We start from the raw sequence: 22,537 nt of genomic DNA on the forward strand, positions 1-22,537 counted from the left end.
TGGGCCCCTGGGAGGTCTTCTGGACACACCTCCTACCCCACATACCACCCCGATGACCTTTGGCAACCTGAAGAGGAATTTCAGCGAGTTTGTGTCCGTGTTCAAGTCACCGAATGAAGATTTGAGTGATTCCCTGTCTATACGGTAAGTTTGATTTCTCTTATTTATTTCATCTAGGAAAATGACCTAATGATCAATTCCTTTGCATTAGTAAACATCAACAACAACAACAACAACAACAACAACAACAACAACAAACATATAATTTTACGTATATTTAACCTACATACATGTCAAAGTGCGTCGCGTTAAAACTTCGATTCCCGCCTGAGGTGAACTTCATTCTAAACAGACTGCGGACAAGGTTCGTTCTCGGAACGGCTGACTTTCTCCTCTCCTGTCGTCTCTTCGATTTCGGGACAATATGACCTCCATTGTTACAGCTCCCTCTATCAAACTCCTTAAGAAGAAGAAAGCAGTTGTTTAATAGCTACAAAATGAAGACGACAGTGAAACATCTTTTTTTATGTTATTATTGCAGATATGTTTGGACAGTATTAACGTGCACCTCTGCCCCCCTGACTCTCATATCTCCCCTGTACCTCCTATAGTAGCGTGCCTGGACCGACTCAAACTGAGACGTGGTGCGGACGGCAAAATATTCATCGAACCCAGTTATTATTGCAGATATGTTTGGACAGTATTAACGTGCACCTCTCCCCCCCTGACTCACATATCTCCCCTGTACCTCCTATAGTAGCGTGCCTGGACCGACTCAAACTGAGACGTGGTGCGGACGGCAAAATATTCATCGAACCCAACTTGCCCTCTGCACAAGGCGGGTGTTTACCGCGCAGCCTCACTTCATCACAGGTGTGTATTTTAATTAATATTTATTAGTTGGTCAGCTCCCATGGATAGTGGTCACTGCGCTCGCCTTGCACGCGGGAGACCCGGGTTTTAATTCCCGGCGGGGTCAAGAAATTTGTAACATGCAAAAGATTGATTCCGTGATTGGCTGTTGTGGGGCCCACTCAGTCTCGTGAGGAAAATGAGTAGCTATGACATATAAATGCGCATAGCGACCGATGCCACCATGGTAGGTAAACATTGGATGTTAGGATTATTGAGATATTGGGAAAATCCTACAATGCTGCAGTGAGCACCAAATTTGTGATATAATAACACAAAGAAACTGCATAATATTTATTATTTTATTAATTACTACCAACAAACCAACCTCAGTATTATATTGCCAGCCTAGTTATCTTGGAGGTTGGAGGGTAGTACGCCTGCCTTGGAAGTGCAAGATAGTGGGTTCGATTCCCGCTCGGGGCGTCAATCACTGATAATTTGATTAATGAGATTTATCATTTATATGAGTCAGTATAGTTGGCTAAGAGGTCTAGGTAAGTGCTAGGTTGCGGGTTCAATTCCCGCCGGGAGCCAACATTATCCTAAACAGACCAGGTTCGTTCTCGGAACGACGGGCTTTTTTCTGTACTATTCTCCTTCTCTTCGATTTTGGGACGATAAGACCTCCGCTGTTATTTTATATCACCTATTAAAAAAAAAAAAAAAATCAGTTGTATATTTTTACAATTATTTTCATATTTTCCCATTCAATATGTCAGGTATCGAGCAGTTCAAACGAGCAGCGAAGTTCAGTACAAGATATGAAGCTGGAAAATGAACAACTGAGACGAAGACTAATAGCTATGGAGAAACTGAATGAAGAGAACCATCAGCTAAGGAAACTACAGCTACCAACAAACCAACCTCAGTATTATATTGCCAGCCTAGTTATCTTGGAGGTTGGAGGGTAGTACGCCTGCCTTGGAAGTGCAAGATAGTGGGTTCGATTCCCGCTCGGGGCGTCAATCACTGATAATTTGATTAATGAGATTTATCATTTATATGAGTCAGTATAGTTGGCTAAGAGAGTAAGTGCTAGGTCGCGGGTTCAATTCCCGCCAGGAGCCAACATTATCCTAAACAGACCAGGTTCGTTCTCGGAACGACGGGCTTTTTTCTATACTATTCTCCTTCTCTTTTCGATTTTGGGACGATAAGACCTCCGCTGTTACTCTATATCACCTATTGGAAAGAAAAAAAAACGCGGGTTCAATTCCCGCCCGGAGCCAACATTATCCTAAACAGACCAGGTTCGTTCTCGGAACGACGGGCTGTTTTCTATACTATTCTCCTTCTCTTTTCCATTTTGGGATGATAAGACCTCCGCTGTTACTCTATATCACCTATTGGAAAGAAAAAAAAAATGAGTTGTATATTTTTACAATTAGTTTCATATTTTCCCATTCAATATGTCAGGTATCGAGCAGTTCAAACGAGCAGCGAAGTTCAGTACAAGATATGAAGCTGGAAAATGAACGCATCCCTGTCTCCATTTGATACGGTCGGTCGCGTCTGTTATTATCAAGTTGATCTTCTCCATGTCTTCCTTTACAACATCCCACCATCTCTTCTTCGGCCTTCCTCTTGGTCTTCTCCCATCCGGCTGATTTTTCCACACACTTTTTACATTTGACTCTTCCTTGCCTCCATTTGATACGGTCGGTCGCGTCTGTTATTATCAAGTTGATCTTCTCCATGTCTTTCTTTACTACATACCACCATCTCTTCTTCGGCCTTCCTCTTGGTCTTCTCCCATCCGGCTGATTTTTCCACACACTTTTTTACATTTGACTCTTCCTCTCTTCTTATTATGTGTCCCATCCATCTCAATTCACTTCCGCCACTATATCTGGTTGGTTGTACAGATCTCTTATTTCTTTATTATGTTGTCATTATTATTAGACTACAGACACTAAAAATAATTTATATATGTAAACTGATAGACGGTCGTATGATGTTCAAAGAGGTAAAATATTCTCGTACAGAGAGGTTTCGGTCAACAAATGAAAGTACCAGGCACTTTCTCTCTTCAGGTTCGTCCACAATTCTACACTATGTAGATCGGATTCGACTATAGAAACCCATATAGAGTAGGTCAGATCAAAAGATTCCGGTGGAATGAAAAAAGAAATTTATAGTGTGGACGTGTTAGTCCATCAACCATAGCTTGGACGCTGCTTCATATCCAGGTTTGATTCTCATACTTGTGTTCATTTTCCAGTTATTGTTAATTAGATTCATATTATTTTAATGTATAAATTGTAAAATGATAATACAAATAAATATACTGACTGATATTCATCAGTCTGACGGTTTATGAGGGTAAGAGATAATTTACCAATCATTTATTAATTATTAATTGAGTTTACAATTTAATTTCATAATTATTAGACTACAGACACTAAAAATAATTTACATATGTAAACTGATAGACGGTCGTATGATGTTTCAAAGAGGTAAAATATTCTCGTACAGAGAGGTTTCGGTCAACAAATGAAAGTACCAGGCACTTTCTCTCTCCAGGTTTGTCCACAATTCTACACTATGTGGATCGGATTCGACTATAGAAACCCATATAAAGTAGGTCAGATCAAAAGATTCTGGTGGAATGAAAAAAGAAATTTATAGTGTGGACGTGTTTGTCCATCAACCATAGCTTGGACGCTGCTTGATATCCAGGTTTGATTCTCATACTTGTGTTCATTTTCCAGTTATTGTTAAATAGATTCATATTATTTTAATGTAAAATGATAATACAAATAAATATAATTAATTAATTTATTTTCCAGGTCCCACTTGACCTCATCACAGGAAGAAGTGTTCAAGCTGGAAGAGGAAAACAAAAGACTACAGAAACAAATCAAAGAACTAGAATGTGAAGTACGACTGACTGAACACAGATAGCATCGGTGTTGCTGCTTTACGTGCACTTGTGCTCGGGTAAAATCGCCTTGTTCCGTAGCTCGCACGAACAGCCCCGAATATGTATGATCACTTCGGGTGAACTCGCCTTGTTTCGTGTTCCACACGAATAGTATCGAATGTGTTCGGGTAAACTCGGTCTATTTCGCGGCTTTAAATTTATCACACGTCCCGAATCACACATATGTATGATCACTTGAGTTCGGGTGAAATCGCCTTGTTTCGTAGCTCGCACGAATAATCCTGAATATGTATGATCACTTCGGGTAAAATCGCCTTGTTCCGTAGCTCGCACGAACAGCCCCGAATATGTATGATCACTTCGGGTGAACTCGCCTTGTTTCGTGTTCCACACGAATAGTATCGAATGTGTTCGGGTAAACTCCGTCTATTTCGCGGCTTTAAATTTATCACACGTCCCGAATCACACATATGTATGATCACTTGAGTTCGGGTGAAATCGCTTTGTTTCGTAGCTCGCACGAATAATCCCGAATATGTATGATCACTTCGGGTAAAATCGCCTTGTTCCGTAGCTCGCACGAACAGCCCCCTAAAATATCACACTCGCGAATAAAAATCAAAATTCAGGTCAGCCTAGTTAGCTTGGTTGGTAGCGCGTAGGCCTTGTAAGCGCTAGGTTGTGGGTTCTATTCCCGCTCAGGGCGGATTTTATCCTAAAACGATAAAGTTCGCTCTCGGAACGCCTGTCTTTCTCCTATCCTGTCTTCCAACTCTCTTCGCTTTCGGGACGACAAGACCTTAGCAGTTACAGTTCCCTCTATTAAGCCTCTTAAAATCAGGTACTTGACTGGTGTCCTGTTCACAATCAAGGGCAGAAGGGAAATTTCTGGCATTCTCTACCACCCCAACCCTTGATTATCAGGATTTACCTTTGTTAGATCCTTCTTGTCCGCTTTCATACGCTTAAATTTATATTTACTTGTAAGTTATGTTATTGGATCGTATACTTTTTTTAAATAGGGCTTCTCAACTTGTAATACTTTGACTAGATCTCGATTCTATAATTTTTCTAATTAGACCTTTTCGAAAGGTCTGCGAATTGCACAAACAAAATAAACATCACTTTATAACTGCTAAGGGTTTTAATAACGGGCGTTTAACCCTCCATTCGATGACAGGCTACTCGCATGAACCTTACCCAGCCTGAGCAGGGCCGGGAAATACTCGTATGAACCTTACCCAGCCTGAGCAGGGCCGGGAAATACTCGTATGAACCTTACCCAACCTGAGCAGGGCCGGGAAATACTCGTATGAACCTTACCCAGCCTGAGCAGGGCCGGGAAATACTCGTATGAACCTTACCCAGCCTAAGCAGGGCCGGGAAATACTCGCGTGAACCTTACTAAGTCTGAGCAGGGCCGGGAAATACTCGTATGAACCTTACCCAGCCTAAGCAGGGCCGGGAAATACTCGCATGAACCTTACCCAGTCTGAGCAGGGCCGGGAAATACTCGTATGAACCTTACCCAGCCTGAGCAGGGCCGGGAAATACTCGTATGAACCTTACCCAGCCTGAGTAGGGCCGGGAAATACTCGCATGAACCTTACCCAGCCTGAGCAGGGCCAGGAAATACTCGCATGAACCTTACCCAGCCTGAGTAGGGCCGGGAAATACTCGCATGAACCTTACCCAGCCTGAGCAGGGCCGGGAAAAGTCAGCAGTACGCGATTAATGCGGTAGCCCAGATGGTCACCCATCCTGTTACCAAGCACGCGCAACGTTGGTTAACTTCAGTGATCCATTGGGGACTGGTGCATTTAACGTGCTATCTTCGCGGGCTTTTGTATACTTTGATAATTTTCTTTTATATGACCGAATTAAAGAAAGTAAACGATCCAAGTGCGATTTTTTTTATATTATCATTAATTTAAATAGTTTATTTGGTTTTAACAATATTATGTATAATTAGGTATTATGCAAAAAAAATGAGGCGTTTGGTGCAAAAATGACTTATAAACAATATAAAACTTATGGACTAAATGTTGTTTTTGTGTCAAATCCTTCAATTATTATAGACCCTCCCTAACAGCACCTTCTGGGAGGGTTGTCGTAGTAAAGGGAGGGTATAGGGCAGGGGTTTCCAAACCTGAATGAGGAAATCTAAGCTCCGGGGCCGCCCCAAAGTATCGTCAACACTTTCGAAATCCCCGACTCAAAAAATACTAAATTTGTGGGTTGCAATTAACATAATAAAAACAAGCTGGGCCCGTCCCTCCGGGAATTTTTCGATCGTGGTTAAAGAAAATTAGTATTTATTTAATATTCAGTTTATTATTATTATTAAAAAGCTATGATAGGTTTACTTCAATTAATTACGACTTATAAGTTAGATTGATATCTGTATTATTAAATATTGATTGCTGTGCTCTGACGTTTTCGTTTGGTCTAATTTTATTTCAAGTTTAATGTCTTCTTAAGTTTGAATAATTTTATTTTGTTGTATAGGTTCTTGTTGATGGATGCGCTTGCGCTTAGCTGCCTAAGTTCTTACTTTATCTACCATGTAGTTTTACCAATAAAAAAGTGGGTTTTAATAAATAAATAGCAACCTATAATAATTAAGTAACTCAATAATTTGTTGCTTCTGGGATTCGAACCCACGAACTGCGAGTTCAAACCCTCGCAAGCTACTGGAGCTCTCCAAGTTGTATTATTTTCTATTAGTATACATTTGACTAGCAGATTTACATATCCGTCACATCTAATAGGCACAGATAAATAGCAACTTATAATAATTAAGTAACTCAATAATTTGTTGCTTCTGGGATTCGAACCCACGGACTGCGAGTTCAAACCCTCCCAAGCTACTGGAGCTCTCCAAGTTGTATTATTTTCTATTAGTATACATTTGACTAGCAGATTTACATATCCGTCACATCTAATAGGCAGTTATTTGTGTTGTACTTATTGGAATTATACAGATAAAGTTCTTTAGACCAAGAGATTTTATTATTTTTCCTATCTTTTAACGTAAGATTGTTCAACTTTTTATTTTTAAAAATAAATAAATTTTATTATATTGTTTTTGTTTCTCACAGTTTGACCTGTCTTGTTGTTTGTTCTACTTTTTTTCAATGACAGGTACGAGTACCTTCATAGAGTACATAGCTGTTGAACTTGTTTGCCAAATTGATGAAAATTTGGCAAACGCCGATTGGAAGTTTTGACGAAAGGAAATTTGACAAACCGATCAGGTGTTTTGGCGGAACGAAGAATGTTTTTTTTTTTAGTCCGTAGTTAAGCCCCTCTAATACCTGATCAGACCGAAATTTAACGGAAAATTTTCCATAAAATAATCTTTACATAAATGTTGTTGTTTACAAATGTCTGGAATTTTGACCGTTAGGCCATTTTCCTACGCGCGTCCCAATACCTTTCTACAATATCATTGCTGGCTTCCAAGGCTGGACAGGAATTTAGATGGGTCTGATAGAGTACCTTCATAGAGTACATAGCTGTTGAACTTGTTTGCCAAAGTCATGAAAATTGGGCAAACGCCGATTGGAAGTTTCGACGAAACGAAATTTGACAAACCGATCAGGTGTTTTGGCGGAACGAAGAATTTGTTTTTTTTTTTAGTCCGTATTTTTTTAGTTTTTTAGTCCGTAGTTAAGCCCCCCTAATACCTGATCAGACCGAAATTTAACGGAAAATTTTCCATAAATAATCTTTACATAAATGTTGTTGTTTACAAATGCCTGGAATTTTGACCATTAGGCCATTTTCCTACGCGCGTCCCAATACCTTTCTACAATATCATTGCTGGCTTCCAAGGCTGGACAGGAATTTAGATGGGTCTGATTCATAGGAGCAGAGAGGGCAGTTAGGAGAGTCTTTAATTTTGATTTTGTGGAGGTGTTGAGCCAAACAGTCGTGCCCTGTGAGTAGCCGGAAATGAGCAACCGCCGCCGGTGTGTTTTTATCTTTACATAAATAACAAGCAGGGTCCGTCCCTCCGGGAATTTTTTAGCCCGTAGTTTATTCGATCGTGGTTAAAGAATACCTATGTACCTACCTAATTTGACTTTACATAAACACATCACTACACTTTACATCAATAAATTGGACATAATAAATAAGCAAGGGTAAATAATAACTTTATTTCACAAAACTAGGTTACTGAACGTTTCCTAGTCTAAAACAAATTATTCTCCGATATACAATACTATGAAACAAAATAAGTTAAAAAGGTGCAAATAGCCGTATTTTATTTGTGTACCGAGAATTATTGAACTAGGGAGATTTTGATAGTAAAAGGAAGTAGGCATGGAACTTGGTAAGAGTTAAATAAATAAAGGGTTTCACTAATAAATAATCGGAATTTCACTAATGAGAGATTTTTTAAATCAAAAGAGGAGTCAGTCAATAGATAATAATTCTAGATTTAAAGGAGTAGGTATTTGAAAATTATCCAAAAACAAATTTTATTCCTTAAAATTGTGGTTATGTACCGGGTTGGGTTAGTTTCGAACTTTTTGTTTCTACAGTGTGGCATGGGAGAAGTTACCACTTTCACTCCTATTAGTGGGGCAAAACATCTACCTACCCAATTTTACATTTTTACTTTGTACATCCACACTATCATACGTTTATGTAAATAATCCTATCTTTGTTCATGTAATTGCAATGTATAATAAAATTGCGTTTGAACGCCTAAAATAAAAAAAAAAAAAAGAAACTGTAGAATCCTTAAAATTGTGGTTAAGTACCGGGTTAGGTTAGTTTCGAACTTTTTGTTTCTACAGTTTGGCATGGGAGTGGTAAGTTAACACTTTCACTCCTATTAGTGAAACTGTAGAAACAATGTCCTATCTCAAACAGTCCGAACCCAATCCAACCCGGTATATAACCATGACCTAAATCTAGACTTGTAGCTTTTAATTACTCCCTTTTTACTTTCCTTACTTCAAAATCTCCTCTTAGTGAAATCAATTTAGTCATTAGGTGAAACCAGCTTAAAGTGTAATACTGTATACCTTAAAATCGTGGTTATGTACCGGGTTAGGTTAGTTTCGAACTTTTTGTTTCTACAGTGTGGCATGGGAGAAGTTACCACTTTCACTCCTATTAGTGAAACTGTAGAAACAATGTCCTATCTCAAACAGTCCGAACCCAACCCAACCCGGTATATAACCATGACCTAAATCTAGACTTGTAGCTTTTAATTACTCCCCTTTTTACTTTCCTTACTTCAAAATCTCCTCTTAGTGAAATCAATTTAGTCATTAGGTGAAACCAGCTTAAAGTGTAATACTGTATGTACTATGTACTGAGTATAATTTAAGTACTTACATTAAAATAAAATAGGCTAAGGACAATACTAAAGATAAAAAAAAGAGTATTAATTTCATAAAAAGCTCTGTGTGATTTAAATTTTAAATCAATATTAACAAAACAAAATGACGAAGAACCAAATTAGTTACATTAAAATAAAATAGGCTAAGGACAATACTAAAGATAATAAAAAGAGTATTAATTTCATAAAAAGCTCTGTGTGATTTAAATTTTAAATCAATATTAACAAAACAGAATGACGAAGAACCAAATTAGACGATTTTACGAGAAAGTAAAACATGAAATCGTATGATCGAAATCGCAACCATGAAATATTTGCAATCGAAAAATGAATACATTTTTTATTTTTTTTTTCATCGAACCCGGGACCTTCAACCAAGGAAGCGTCCGTGGACCAACCATCAGGTTCCTATTGTCATAACTTTGGTGCTTTATATAAGATACTAATGAGATTCTTTGGATATGGAATTGAGATCCCCTACATCTCATCCTAGCTAACTAAATACAGCGCACGTTAGACTGACGTTCCAGGAACTATGTCCCACCAACTCCACTAGGGTTCTGCCAAATATGTTTTGCTATTTAAGGTACTAGTGGGAAAGATTTTTTTAATCATAGTTTCTATGTTTGTGAAATGGGAATAACTACTCTAAAACTTAAAGTATCTATTGATTCCTAAAATAAAAATAAAAACACGAAAACAATACCTATGAAGAAAAGGTCATTGGAATTTTTTTTATTTTTTTTTAATAAAATTAGAATGTATTAATCGAAAAAATATCTTTGGCTAGTCACATTGATTAAAATTCTCTTTCACAACTCGGTCTAGACTATTTTTTTTTTTTTTATTATTATTATTTGGCTTTTGGAAAAGAACGCATTTAATCTGTATTTTTTTTTTTTAATCATTCTCCTTTCTTTTCCCAAAACACTAAACTTGATATCATGCAATATTTTTTCTCCTCTCTTGTATACAGAATATTTTACTCGTGTTATTATCAACTACAATCACGTGCGAAAAAATTCGAGGCAGACTTTGAATAAATTGGCAATATTAGATTGAAAGTTTTTCCTTTGAAAATAAGGCCAAAAAGAACTGCAAAGACAGTATCTTTAAGACAACATGAGCTTTTAAATGACATCATAAAATGTTTAGAATGGGGCACAACCAAATGAAAATTTTTTTCGAGATAGAGTCCTATTCCGATGTAAAAGTACCCAAAAAGTGCATTGGCGCACTCAAAAACATCCAAAACGGTCCCTAAATCCCCTAAAATGTCGCTAATTCATTTTTTGTTAACTTATTTTAATACACACACTTGGTATATCAAAAAATAAAAAATAATAGAAAATTCCTGGTGTTTTCCTTATTTGTTCATAGTGTTCCTTACCTGTTAATAAAAAAAAAAAAAGTTAACGTCTATGTCTATTTTGACTCAGGAAGGGGGCGGGGCCTTGTTAGTAATAAATGAAATTATTGTATCCTATTGGCTATTGGCATATGGCATATTTTATGAATTAAATTTGAAGTGTTTTCCTTATTTGTTCATAGTGTTCCTCACCTGTTAATAAAAAAAAGTTAACGTCTATGTCTATTTTGACTCAGGAAGGGGGCGGGGCCTTGTTAGTAATGAAATTATTGTATCCTATTGGCATAGTTTATGAATTAAATTTGAAACATTTGAGTTCACCCTCAATGAAATACCTATTTTTTCCGACTTAGTTCACGTTTTAATTTGAACTTTCTAAATTTGAAACATTTGAGTTCACCCTCAATGAAATACCTATTTTTTCCGACTTAGTTCACGTTTTAATTTGAACTTTCCTACTTAGCTCACCTTGTAACTTATTTTGAATTCGAACCACCAACCTCCAGGTCCAAAGTCCAGCACGCTAACCATTGAGGGTGTTTGTCCATGGATGTATGTTGATGAATTTATTTATTTCCTTGAGGGTGAATTTTAATGTAATCCCACGGATTTTCAATAAAAAATTGCCTTTCATATACCTACGCATAAAATATGTATTATGTACCCTACTTAACATTCCTAAAAGCAAATTGTTTCCTTATTTTCGCATATTTTTTTGTCACATATTTGATATTTCAATTCGATAGTAGAATACAACAATGCTTTAAAATTCTCACTGTTTTCGTTCTATTTGTTACAAAATTTTGCAAATCGTTAGAATCGGTTAGATATTGTAAATTGTTACTTTTTTTTACTTTTTCTCATGTTCCATGTAAAATTGTTCCTTTACCGTTTTATGAAAAAGAGTACCTATGTTACTCGCACACTCTGGTAGCGGATTTTCAATAAAAATTTGCCTTTCATATACCTACGCATAAAATATGTATTATGTACCCTACTTAACATTCCTAAAAGCAAATTGTTTCCTTATTTTCGCATATTTTTTTGTCACATATTTGATATTTCAATTTGATAGTAGAATACAAATGCTTTAAAATTCTCATTGTTTTCGTTCTATTACAAAATTTTGCAAATCGTTAGAATCGGTTAGATATTGTAAATTGTTACTGTTTTTTACTTTTTCTCATGTTCCATGTAAAATTGTTCCTTTACCGAGATTTTCAATAAAAATTTGCCTTTCATATACCTACGCATAAAATATGTATTATGTACCTTACTTAACATTCCTAAAAGCAAATTGTTTCCTTATTTTCGCATATTTTTTTTGTCACATATTTGATATTTCAATTTGATAGTAGAATACAAATGCTTTAAAATTCTCATTGTTTTCGTTCTATTTGTTACAAAACTTTGCAAATCGTTAGAATCGGTTAGATATTGTAAATTGTTACTGTTTTTTACTTTTTCTCATGTTCCATGTAAAATTGTTCCTTTACCGTTTTATGAAAAAGAGTACCTATGTTACTCGCACACTCTGGTAGAAAATAAAATAGCGGTATTCAATTACACCGCTGAATCTTTTTAGAATTTTAATTAGCGGTGCAATTTTGACATCACCCAAACAATCGAATATCAATGATGTATCAAAATTTTCTCCATCACTACTCAGTATTCAACAGGTATTTATACGTTCATTCTGTTATGGTTTTTTGGCTTTATGGTTTTCTGGACAAAATTTGCACCACCATTTTCGTGTTCCTGGTAAACTTATCATTATAAATTATATTACTTTCTATTACTACAGTATAGCGGAGCTATACTAGTAATGAAAGTATTGCAATCGGTCCAAATTTTCAAAATCGGGAAATGTGTAGTTTCTGGTGTTATGACCAATGACGTAAAATTGGATACAAATATTACTTTTTTTTATCCTCCTTTTCTGAAGAGGTTTGATAGAGAGAGCTGTAGAAACGGAGGTCTTATCGTCCCGAAAGCGAAGAGAGAAGGAAGACAGAATAGGAGAAAGCCACAACGAACCTTATCTGGTTAGCATAAAGTACACCTCGGGCGGGAATCGAACCCGCGACTTAGTGCTTACAATCACACTTACCTCCGTGGTCTGTCAAATATCACACTCGCGAATAAAACTCAAAATTCAGGTCAGCCTAGTTAGCTTGGTTGGTAGCGCGTAGGCCTTGTAAGCGCTAAGTCGTGGGTTCGATTCCCGCTCGGGGTTGATTTTATCCTAAAACGATAAGGTTCGTTCTCGGAACGCCTGTCTTTCTCCTATCCTGTCTTCCAACTCTCTTCGCTTTCGGGACGACAAGACCTTAGCAGTTACAGTTCCCTCTATTAAGCCTCTTAAAAAAAAAAAAATAATAAAATAAAAAAATCAGGTACTTGACTGGTGCCCTGTTCACAATCAAGGGCAGAAGGGAAATTTCTGGCATTCTCTATCACCCCAACCCTTGATTATCTGGATTTACCCTTGTTAGATCCTTCTTGCCCGCTTCCATACGCTTAAATTTATATTTACTTGTAAGTTATGTTATTGGATCGTATACTTTTTTTTTAAATAGGGCTTCTCAACTTGTAATACTTTAATGACTAGATCTTGATTCTATCATTTTTTTGTAATTAGACCTTTTCGAAAGGTACGGATTGCAAAAACAAAATAAACATCACTTTATAACTGCTACGGGTTTTAATAACGGGCGTTTAACCCTCCATTCGATGACAGGCTACCCCCGCCTACTCGTATGAACCTTACCCAGCCTGAGCAGGGCCGGGAAATACTCGCATGAACCTTACCCAGCCTGAGCAGGGCCGGGAAATACTCGCATGAACCTTACCCAGCCTGAGCAGGGCCGGGAAATACTCACATGAACCTTACCCAGCCTGAGCAGGGCCGGGAAATACTCGCATGAACCTTACCCAACCTGAGCAGGGCCGGGAAATACTCGCATGAACCTTACCCAGCCTGAGCAGGGCCGGGAAATACTCGCATGAACCTTACTCAGGTATACCTGACACCTGATGAGCACACACACTATCAGGTATACGTGACAGGTACTCCTGATCAGGTATACCTGACACCTGATGAGCACACACACTATCAGGTATACGTGACAGGTACCACCTGACAGGTACTCCTGACTCCTGATGAGCACACACACTATCAGGTACACCTGACAGGTACTCCTGATCAGGTATACCTGACACCTGATGAGCACACACACTATCAGGTATACGTGACAGGTACTCCTGATCAGGTATACGTGACACCTGATGAGCACACACACTATCAGGTAGAACTGACAGGTATACCTGACACCTGATGAGCACACACACTATCAGGTATACGTGACAGGTACCTACTCCTGATCAGGTATACCTAACACCTGATGAGCACACACACTATCAGGTATACCTGACACCTGATGAGCACACACACTATCAGGTACACCTGACAGGTACGGCTGAAAAGGTTCATCTTTCAACTTTTATTCGGATATCGGGATTTCTGATAAATCCGAATAATTATTCGAATCCGGATTCGGATTTGAATACGGATATCCGTTATCCGGATAATATGAATACGGATATCCGTTATCCGGATAATATGAATACGGATATCCGTTATCCGGATAATATACAACTCACACTAGACACTGGAATGGCAGTGAAACGAACGCTGCATGCCCCGCCTACTCCTAGCCAGGATGATTCACAGGCGCTATCAACTCGCTAAAGTCATTCACCAGGAAGTGGTACACAAAGTTCGCCTTCCGTCGCGCCTGGATATCCGTTATCCGGATAATATGAATACGGATATCCGTTATCCGGATAATATGAATACGGATATCCGTTATCCGGATAATATGAATACGGATATCCGTTATCCGGATAATATACAACTCTAGACACTGGAATGGCAGTGAAACGAACGCTGCATCCCCCTCCTCCTCCTAGCCAGGATGATTCACAGGCGCTATCAACTCGCTAAAGTCATTCACCAGGAAGTGGTACACAAAGTTCGCCTTCCGTCGCGCCTGTGTCTGTGTCTGGCTTTTCCCTCGCGCGCTAGGGTCCCGCGAGCGCGGCGGATCGCGCAGGAATATCTGCCCGAAGAGCGTCGCGATGGTTTTCGCGTCCAGCCGGTTTTCCTCCGCGTGTGAGAGGAGTTCCTGTAGGAAGGAACAGAGGTAGAGGTAGACGTTCCGGGAACAGAGGGGCAGGGAGGCGATAAGCTGCTTGGCTTGGACGTAGGAGGTGGAGGCGGTGAGGCAGGCGGGATGCATGTTGTATGGGATGAGCGGCTCGGCTGTAGACTCTAACAGGAGGAGGAGAGACTCGGCCACGGAGTGGACGCTGCCTGAAACACACGAACATGAGACATGTGTGCGTTGTAAAAACCAAGTGGTTAGGCGATGTAGAACACCTATAAATATATATATATAGGTTTAGCTAGTGGTTCGTTGTCGACGAAAATCCGTCGACAACGGCAGCAGAAATAAACGTTTCGGGCCGTTGTCTTAGGAGGGGGATGCAGCGTTCGTTTCACTGCCATTCCAGTGTCTAGAGTACGGAATAGAGTTGTATATTATCCGGATAACGGATATCCGTATTCATATTATCCGGATAACGGATATCTGTATTCATATTATCCGGATAACGGATATCCGTATTCAAATCCGAATTCGAATAATTATTCGGATTTATCAGAAATCCCGATATCCGAATAAAAGTTGAAAGATGAACCTTTTCAGCCGTACCTGTCAGGTGTACCTGATAGTGTGTGTGCTCATCAGGTGTCAGGTATACCTGATGAGAGAAGGAAGACAGGATAGGAGAAAGCCAGCCGTTTCCGAGAACGAACATTATCCCATCAGGATAAAATCCGCCCTGGGCGGGAATCGAACCCGCGGCCTAGCGCTTACAAGGCAGACGCACTACCAACTAAGCTAAGTAGGCTGGCACATTTATTTCGATCGAGAAGAATAATATGAATAGTATGATCTCCACATACCAAACATCCCTGCTCAAAGTTCCGCTTTATGTAAACACTACCTACGTAGGTACCTACCTATATGATAATAATAGTGCTTATTTTTACTGCTCGCATAGGACTGATAAGTCCCTTTACTCCAGCAGTAGGCTACTACTATTATTGTGGTCAAATTCTCAAATTATATTGAGGATAAAATTCCATACCTCGGCTGGGATTGAAGCCACGCCCTCCTGTTAACCAGTCGAGCGCCTTGACCTCTACACCACCACAGGATACTCAGAAAAACAGTCAAATTAGCAGATACAAAACGCAAAAACCAAAGAAAACGATGTGATCAGATTAGCAAGAGCCAGAAGAATTTCTTTTTTCATGGTTGGTTACGTCCCACGCAATGTTGCCAAGCGTCCCTACGCTTTAAAAATTTGAATCTCATTATTTTTCCCGCGCACACTTTGGGGACGAATTTCTTAGAGAAGAAATACTTTTTAAAAAAAAAATCTTTTCGGATTATTTATTATTTTTGACGATCTTTACGAAAAAAATACATTTGGACAGTTATATTTTTCATGAGAATCATCAATTACTCGGTTTCGAACCCAGAACTTTTTAATTGTAAGCCCCAAGTAATTGAAAATATTACCAATCGATTTCTCGTGAAAAAATACATAAAATAGAGTATCCAATTGTACACAAATGTTGAGTTTCAAACATAACACATTTCTCGGATTTCGAACCCTTAACTTTTTAACTGTAAGTCCCAGGTGTATGAAATCACCACCAGTGAATTCCTCAGATAAAAATACATGAGTTAACATATTTGGTTTAACTAAAATACTTAATGGGGACTTTTGAGACAAGAAAAACTGTTTTTACATGTATTTTTCCTATGGCGCACATTAAAAGTGGACACACTGTATATAAAAAAATGTACGAGTACACTAAGTACCTGACAGTTTAGTGACCTTACTTCGCGAAAAAAAAAAATCTGTTCCCGGAACGTACGTCTAACGTTCCGGGAACAGAGGGGCAGGGATAAACTCAATGCTCGAAAAAAAGTAAATAAAAATAAAATAAACACAATGCTCGAAAAAAAACAGCTTTCTCTTGGAAGCCCGATATTGATCAAGGGAAAAACACCCTTTTACTCGTTTATCTGTTATTGAATAAATTAAAAAATAAACTCGGGCATTGGGGTTGAATTCTCTACATTCTACCAAGACAAGAGCTTACCCTTATGATGATTGTTAAAAGAAATTTTAAATATTTACCTGGCAGAGGATCTGATGATCCAGTGTCCAGCCAGTTACGTATGAGCAGAATTTCCGACGGTAATCCAGGATGTTCAAACAGGTTCTGCTGTTTGAGACCATGCCTGTACAAATGATCAACTAGGAACCATATCTCCTTGGGTACACTGTACGAGGTATTGGATAGTGTACCTGAGTCCTTACTACTCTCTAACTCTATCAGCTTGCCTGAAATTAAACATAAGGGGATCAGCTTGCCTGAAATTAAACATAAGGGGGTCAGCTTGCCTGAAATTAAGTATAAGGGGATCAGCTTGCCTGAAATTAAACATGAGGGGATCAGCTTGCCTGAAATTAAACATAAGGGGATCAGCTTGCCTGAAATTAAACCTAAGGGGATCAGCTTGCCTGAAATTAAGTATAAGGGGATCAGATTGCCTGAAATTAAACATAAGGGGATCAGCTTGCCTGAAATTAAACATAAGGGGATCAGCTTGCCTGAAATTAAACATAAGGGGATCAGCTTGCCTGAAATTAAACATAAGGGGATCAGCTTGCCTGAAATTAAACATAAGGGGATCAGCTTGCCTGAAATTAAACATAAGGGGATCAGCTTGCCTGAAATTAAACATAAGGGGATCAGCTTGCCTGAAATTAAACATAAGGGGATCAGCTTGCCTGAAATTAAACATAAGGGGGATCAGCTTGCCTGAAATTAAACAAAAAGGGGTCAGCCTAGTTAGCTCAGTGGGTAGCGTGTGTCCATTGTAAGCGCGAGGTCCGAGATTCGATTTCCGTTGGGGGGCGAATTTTATCCTGAACGGATAATGTTCGTTCTTGGATCGGCTGGCTTTCTCCTTCTCTCTTAACTTTCGTGACGATAAAACCTTCGCGTTACAGTTCCCTCTATCAAACCTCTTGGAAAAAAACATAAAGAATTCACTGAAGTTATGTACGATCGTATTAGAAGAACTTTAACAGTGGGACCACTAGGACAGGAAATCCAGGAGAGCAGACTAAGATGGTTTGAACATGTAGAGAGACAAATTTAGCACCAAAAGCAAGGTTTTTCAAGGAAACAGAAAAGACTTACCTAGTGCTACATCCCTCAAGGGTACATTAAGCTGCACCAGAGTTTCAATGGAACATCCAAACACACTACGTTCATAGGAGCCAGTGACTGTAATGAAGAGATCTTTGCCCCCCTCCAGATGTAATACGAGGATATCGTATATCTTATCCTGACCAGAGTTCATCTTGGATGCACACCGCTTGTCTACGTATACCTGGAATAATAAGGAACAATAAAAATATGTACAAGTGAAAATAAATTCAATAGCAACATACCAATATTTGCCACCTTTGTGGCCGAGTGGTCAAAAGCACTGACTCTCAACCTGGAAGTGCTGAGTTCAAATCCCGGCCAGGGCGGAAATTTTCAAACCAGACTTTTCCATTCTTGGATAGACAAAATAGGCATGGATGTAAAAGAATGTGCCTTGAAGTAAGGCATTTTAAATTCAAAACTAGATAGCTACAGTTGGAACTTGAAGTTTTGTCTGTTATACTTACTTCTAGTTTAACATCACACTTCTCTCCAGGCAAGATGAATCCCATGTAGGGTTCAATGTGCAGCCAATCCTTACAATAGTTGGAGTCGTCAAACTTCTTGATAAATTCAAACTGCACTGGCACCTGGCCTGTATTCGCAATGATAAGGGTTTTATTCTGCGCCTCTAGGAACCTAAGCGTGTCAAACACGACCTCTGTGTTATCCACCATCACTTGAGGCAAGAATTCGTTCTCTAACTTATCCAGCTTCTTCATAACCTGAGGGACGGAACAGAATATACTTTGTTTTTACTGCCAACATTCAGTAGAATTCAGTGTGCTTATTGGCCCTGTGCTTAGCATTCAGTGAAAATTTGTATAAAAAAAAAAAAAAAAAAAAAAAAAAAAAAAAAAAAAAAAAAACAATAACAATAGCACTACTGTGTTTCCCAGTAGTGGTTTAAGCATTGGACTTAGGATCTTGCAGTTGGTGGTTCAAATCCAAGTCATATATTTTATCTCGGTCCATTTACGGAGGAACGATATTAAATATGTAACAAGCATTTAATGCAAGTTAAAATACTTTCCTCTTCTTTTTTATCGTCCCGAAAGCAAAGAGAGAAGGAAGACAGGATAGGAGAAAGACAGGCGTTCCGAGAACGAACCTTATCTGTTGAGGATAAAGTTCGCCCCGGGCGGGAATCACCCGGCTTGCAAAGGCAGACGTGCTACTTTCCAAGCTAACTAGACCAGTGGTTCTCAAACTGTGCTCCGCGAAGAGCTTTCAGGTGCTCCGCGAAGAGCTTCCAGGTACTCCGCATAATTTCATTTTTCTTACCGCATTAAAAAAAAAAAAAAAAAAAAAAAAAAAACCAAAAAAAATTTTTTGAAAGGGGGAGCCATTGGACTTAGGATCTGGCAGTTGGTGGTTCAAATCCAAGTCATATATTTTATCTCGGTCCATTGACGGAGGAACGATATTAAATATGTAACAAGCATTTAATACAAGTTAAAATACTTTCCTCTTCTTTTTTATCGTCCCGAAAGCGAAGAGAGAAGGAAGACAGGATAGGAGAAAGCCAACCGTTCCGAGAACGAACCTTATCTGTTGAGGATAAAGTTCGCGCCGGGCGGAAATCACCCCGCTTATAAAGGCAGACGTGCTACTCTCCAAGCTAACTAGACCAGTGGTTCTCAAACTGTTGCTCCGCGAAGAGCTTCCAGGTACTCCGCATAGTTTCATTTTTCTTACCGCATTAAAAAAAAAAAAAAAATCGCACGAATATGTTTAGTCAAATGGGAAGTATTGGAACAAGCCATACGGACCGTACGCTAATTTACGAATCTTTGATTACACTTACCTTGAATATAAGTATAATCTTACTCTCTAATACTCATTTGGTACTTGATTACACTTACCTTGAATATAAGTATAATCTTGCTCTCTAATACTCATTTGGTACTTGATTACACTTACCTTGAATATAAGTGTAATCTTGCTCTCTAATACTCATTTGGTACTTGATTACACTTACCTTGAATATACGTATAATCTTGCTCTCTAATACTCATTTGGTATTTGATTACACTTACCTTGAATATAAGTATAATCTTACTCTCTAATACTCATTTGGTATTTGATTACTTACGAATCATTCCGAGTTATTTTAAAAAATTCCTAAAGGGTTGTGGGGGGGGGTGCTCCGTAGAGTTTACAGCAGTTGCTTGGTGCTCCGCGGCCAAAAAAAAAAAAGTTTGAGAACCACTGAACTAGACTATTATTTACCTGTAATAGTTTTGAGTTTAATTCAATGGCTTACCTCTTCATGTACTTTCCTATATCTAACAGCATCGATAACTCGTATATCACTATTGAACAAGGACATGACAGGCTTATGATCACTTATCTTGAGACTAGGTACACTCTTATAATCAACCTGCTGTCGGATACCTGAAAAGACAGAAAAAATAGTTATGAGGAATAACAGTTTTTTTATGAGAATTACCTACTAAGTGCTAGGTCGTAGGTTCGATTCCCACCCGGGGCGTAAGTTACCCTAAACAGATCGCAGGTTCGATGCCCGCCTATGACACCCATCGTCCCGAAAACGAAAAGAGAATTTCACTTCGTTTTAGGGACGATAAAACTTTAAAAGGCCAGCCTAGTTAGCTTAGTTGGTAGTGCGTCTGCCTTGTAAGCGCTAGGCCGCGGGTTCGATTCCCGCCCGGGGCGAATTTTAGGAATAACAGTTTTTTTTATGAGAATTACCTACTAAGTGCTAGGTCGTAGGTTCGATTCCCACCCGGGACGAAATTTACCCTAAACAGATCGCAGGTTCGATGCCCGCCTATGACACCAATCGTCCCGAAATCGAAAAGAGAATTTCACTTCGTTTTAGGGACGATAAAACTTTAGAAGGCCAGCCTAGTTAGCTTAGTTGGTAGTGCGTCTGCCTTGTAAGCGCTAGGCCGCGGGTTCGATTCCCGCCCGGGGCGAATTTCGTAGACTGAGCTGGTCTACTCCCTGTTTGAAGTCCCCCAGCCCAACAGATGACCTAAATAAAACACTACTTATATAGCTTACCCAGCTTTTAACTCGATACACAAAAAGCCCAATCTGGGGCTTAGGTGTAGGGGCTAGACAGCCCTAAAGGATGGGTTATTAAATAAAACACCACTTACATAGCTTACCCAGCTTTTAACTCGATACACAAAAAGCCCAATCTGGGGCTTAGGTGTAGGGGCTAGACAGCCCTAAAGGATGGGTTAAGCTTCTACGAATCTATTTAGCTTACCTACAAGTCGCACCAGACATATCTTCTGATAGGCGGCCCCCGGGTGTAAACTCTTGGTAACCGCCCTCAGCCACTCATCCTCCTTCAGCGTCTCATTGAACAGGAATGCCTCCTTACTGAGATCCAACTCTTGAAACCCAATGGCGTAGATATGGGGTGGGTCTACCGTGGTAGTCAACCAGTCTGACAGGTCACAACTAGGCGACTGACCATTGACGTTCCATGTGCCGATGAATACTTGAATACCTGATCAAATAGTAAGAATAGACTTGAATAAGTATAGATATGGGGTGGGTCTACCGTGGTAGTCAACCAGTCTGACAGATCACAACTAGGCGACTGACCATTGACGTTCCATGTGCCGATGAATACTTGAATACCTGATCAAATAGTCAGAATAGACTTGAATAAGTACTTGATTAAATAGAACACCATTAGATTCAAAAAGAAATCGAAAGCATATCAGTGTGGGTTTAAGATTTTTTAACGCACAGTGACCACTACGCCATGGGAGCTGACTACTCATTTGGTATTTGATTACACTTACCTTGAATATAAGTATAATCTTGCTCTCTAATACCTACTCATTTGGTACTTGATTACACTTACCTTGAATATAAGTATTAAATCGTAAGAATAGACTTGAATAAGTACTTGATTAAATCGTAAGAATAGACTTGAATAAGTACTTGATTAAATAGTAAGAATAGACTTGAATAAGTACTTTATAAAATAGTAAGAATAGACTTGAATAAGTACTTGATTAAATAGTAAGAATAGACTTGAATAAGTACTTGATAAAATAGTAAGAATAGACTTGAATAAGTACTTGATTAAATAGTAAGAATAGACTTGAATAAGTACTTGATTAAATAGTAAGAATAGACTTGAATAAGTACTTGATTAAATAGAATACCATTAGATTCAAAAAGAAATCGAAAGCATATCAGTGTGGGTTTAAGATTTTTTTAACGCGCAGTGACCACTACGCCATGGGAGCTGACTACTCATTTGGTACTTGATTACACTTACCTACCTTGAATATAAGTATAATCTTGCTCTCTAATACTCATTTGGTACTTGATTACACTTACCTTGAATATAAGTATAATCTTGATCTCTAATACTCATTTGGTACTTGATTACACTTACCTTGAATATAAGTATAATCTTGATCTCTAATACTCATTTGGTACTTGATTACACTTACCTTGAATATAAGTATAATCTTGATCTCTAATACTCATTTGGTACTTGATTACACTTACCTTGAATATAAGTATAATCTTGATCTCTAATACTCATTTGGTACTTGATTACACTTACCTTGAATATAAGTGTAATCTTGCTCTCTAATACTCATTTGGTACTTGATTACACTTACCTTGAATATAAGTATAATCTTG

General features: G+C 38.6%; 2 protein-coding genes and 3 long non-coding RNA genes across 6 annotated transcripts in view; 1 reads left to right on the forward strand and 4 right to left on the reverse strand.

The window, feature by feature from the left end:
• The first annotated feature begins 52 nt into the window (after positions 1-52).
• Positions 53-3,819, forward strand: LOC103524936. The gene is made up of 4 exons (XM_026820199.1): positions 53-144; positions 612-873; positions 1,635-1,783; positions 3,705-3,819. The coding sequence occupies exons 1-4, from the start codon at positions 53-55 to the stop codon at positions 3,817-3,819; spliced, it is 618 nt and encodes a 205-aa protein (XP_026676000.1).
• Positions 3,820-4,871: 1,052 nt separating this feature from the next.
• Positions 4,872-13,541, reverse strand: LOC113465573. Of its 2 annotated transcripts, XR_003390238.1 has the most exons (3): positions 13,293-13,541; positions 5,036-5,486; positions 4,872-4,994 (listed from the first exon to the last, which is right to left on the reverse strand). It is a non-coding gene; the product is annotated as an uncharacterized LOC113465573 (long non-coding RNA). The 2 variants fall into 2 exon arrangements; XR_003390237.1 differs by having other exon boundaries at positions 4,872-5,486.
• Positions 10,469-11,452, reverse strand: LOC113465574. Its single transcript, XR_003390239.1, has 3 exons — positions 10,942-11,452; positions 10,720-10,862; positions 10,469-10,548 (listed from the first exon to the last, which is right to left on the reverse strand). It is a non-coding gene; the product is annotated as an uncharacterized LOC113465574 (long non-coding RNA).
• A 428-nt stretch (positions 13,542-13,969) lies between the features above and the next one.
• LOC103524938 (type II inositol 1,4,5-trisphosphate 5-phosphatase-like) overlaps positions 13,970-22,537 on the reverse strand; it is a 23,392-nt gene continuing 14,824 nt past the window's right edge. Inside the window, exons 11-16 of the mRNA XM_008489979.3 lie at positions 20,157-20,287; positions 18,358-18,615; positions 17,879-18,071; positions 16,807-17,013; positions 14,441-14,902; positions 13,970-14,151 (exon numbers count right to left, since the gene is read on the reverse strand). Of these exons, the coding sequence (XP_008488201.1) occupies positions 14,496-14,902; positions 16,807-17,013; positions 17,879-18,071; positions 18,358-18,615; positions 20,157-20,287 (1,196 nt within the window). The 3' untranslated portion in view covers positions 13,970-14,151; positions 14,441-14,495. The remainder of the gene's footprint in view (positions 14,152-14,440; positions 14,903-16,806; positions 17,014-17,878; positions 18,072-18,357; positions 18,616-20,156; positions 20,288-22,537) is intronic.
• Positions 21,420-22,225, reverse strand: LOC113465575. The gene is made up of 2 exons (XR_003390240.1): positions 22,168-22,225; positions 21,420-21,511 (listed from the first exon to the last, which is right to left on the reverse strand). It is a non-coding gene; the product is annotated as an uncharacterized LOC113465575 (long non-coding RNA).

The sequence above is a fragment of the Diaphorina citri genome, unplaced genomic scaffold, assembly GCF_000475195.1.
Source record: "Diaphorina citri unplaced genomic scaffold, Diaci psyllid genome assembly version 1.1 scaffold128, whole genome shotgun sequence".
Taxonomy (NCBI): Eukaryota; Metazoa; Arthropoda; class Insecta; order Hemiptera; family Psyllidae; genus Diaphorina; species Diaphorina citri.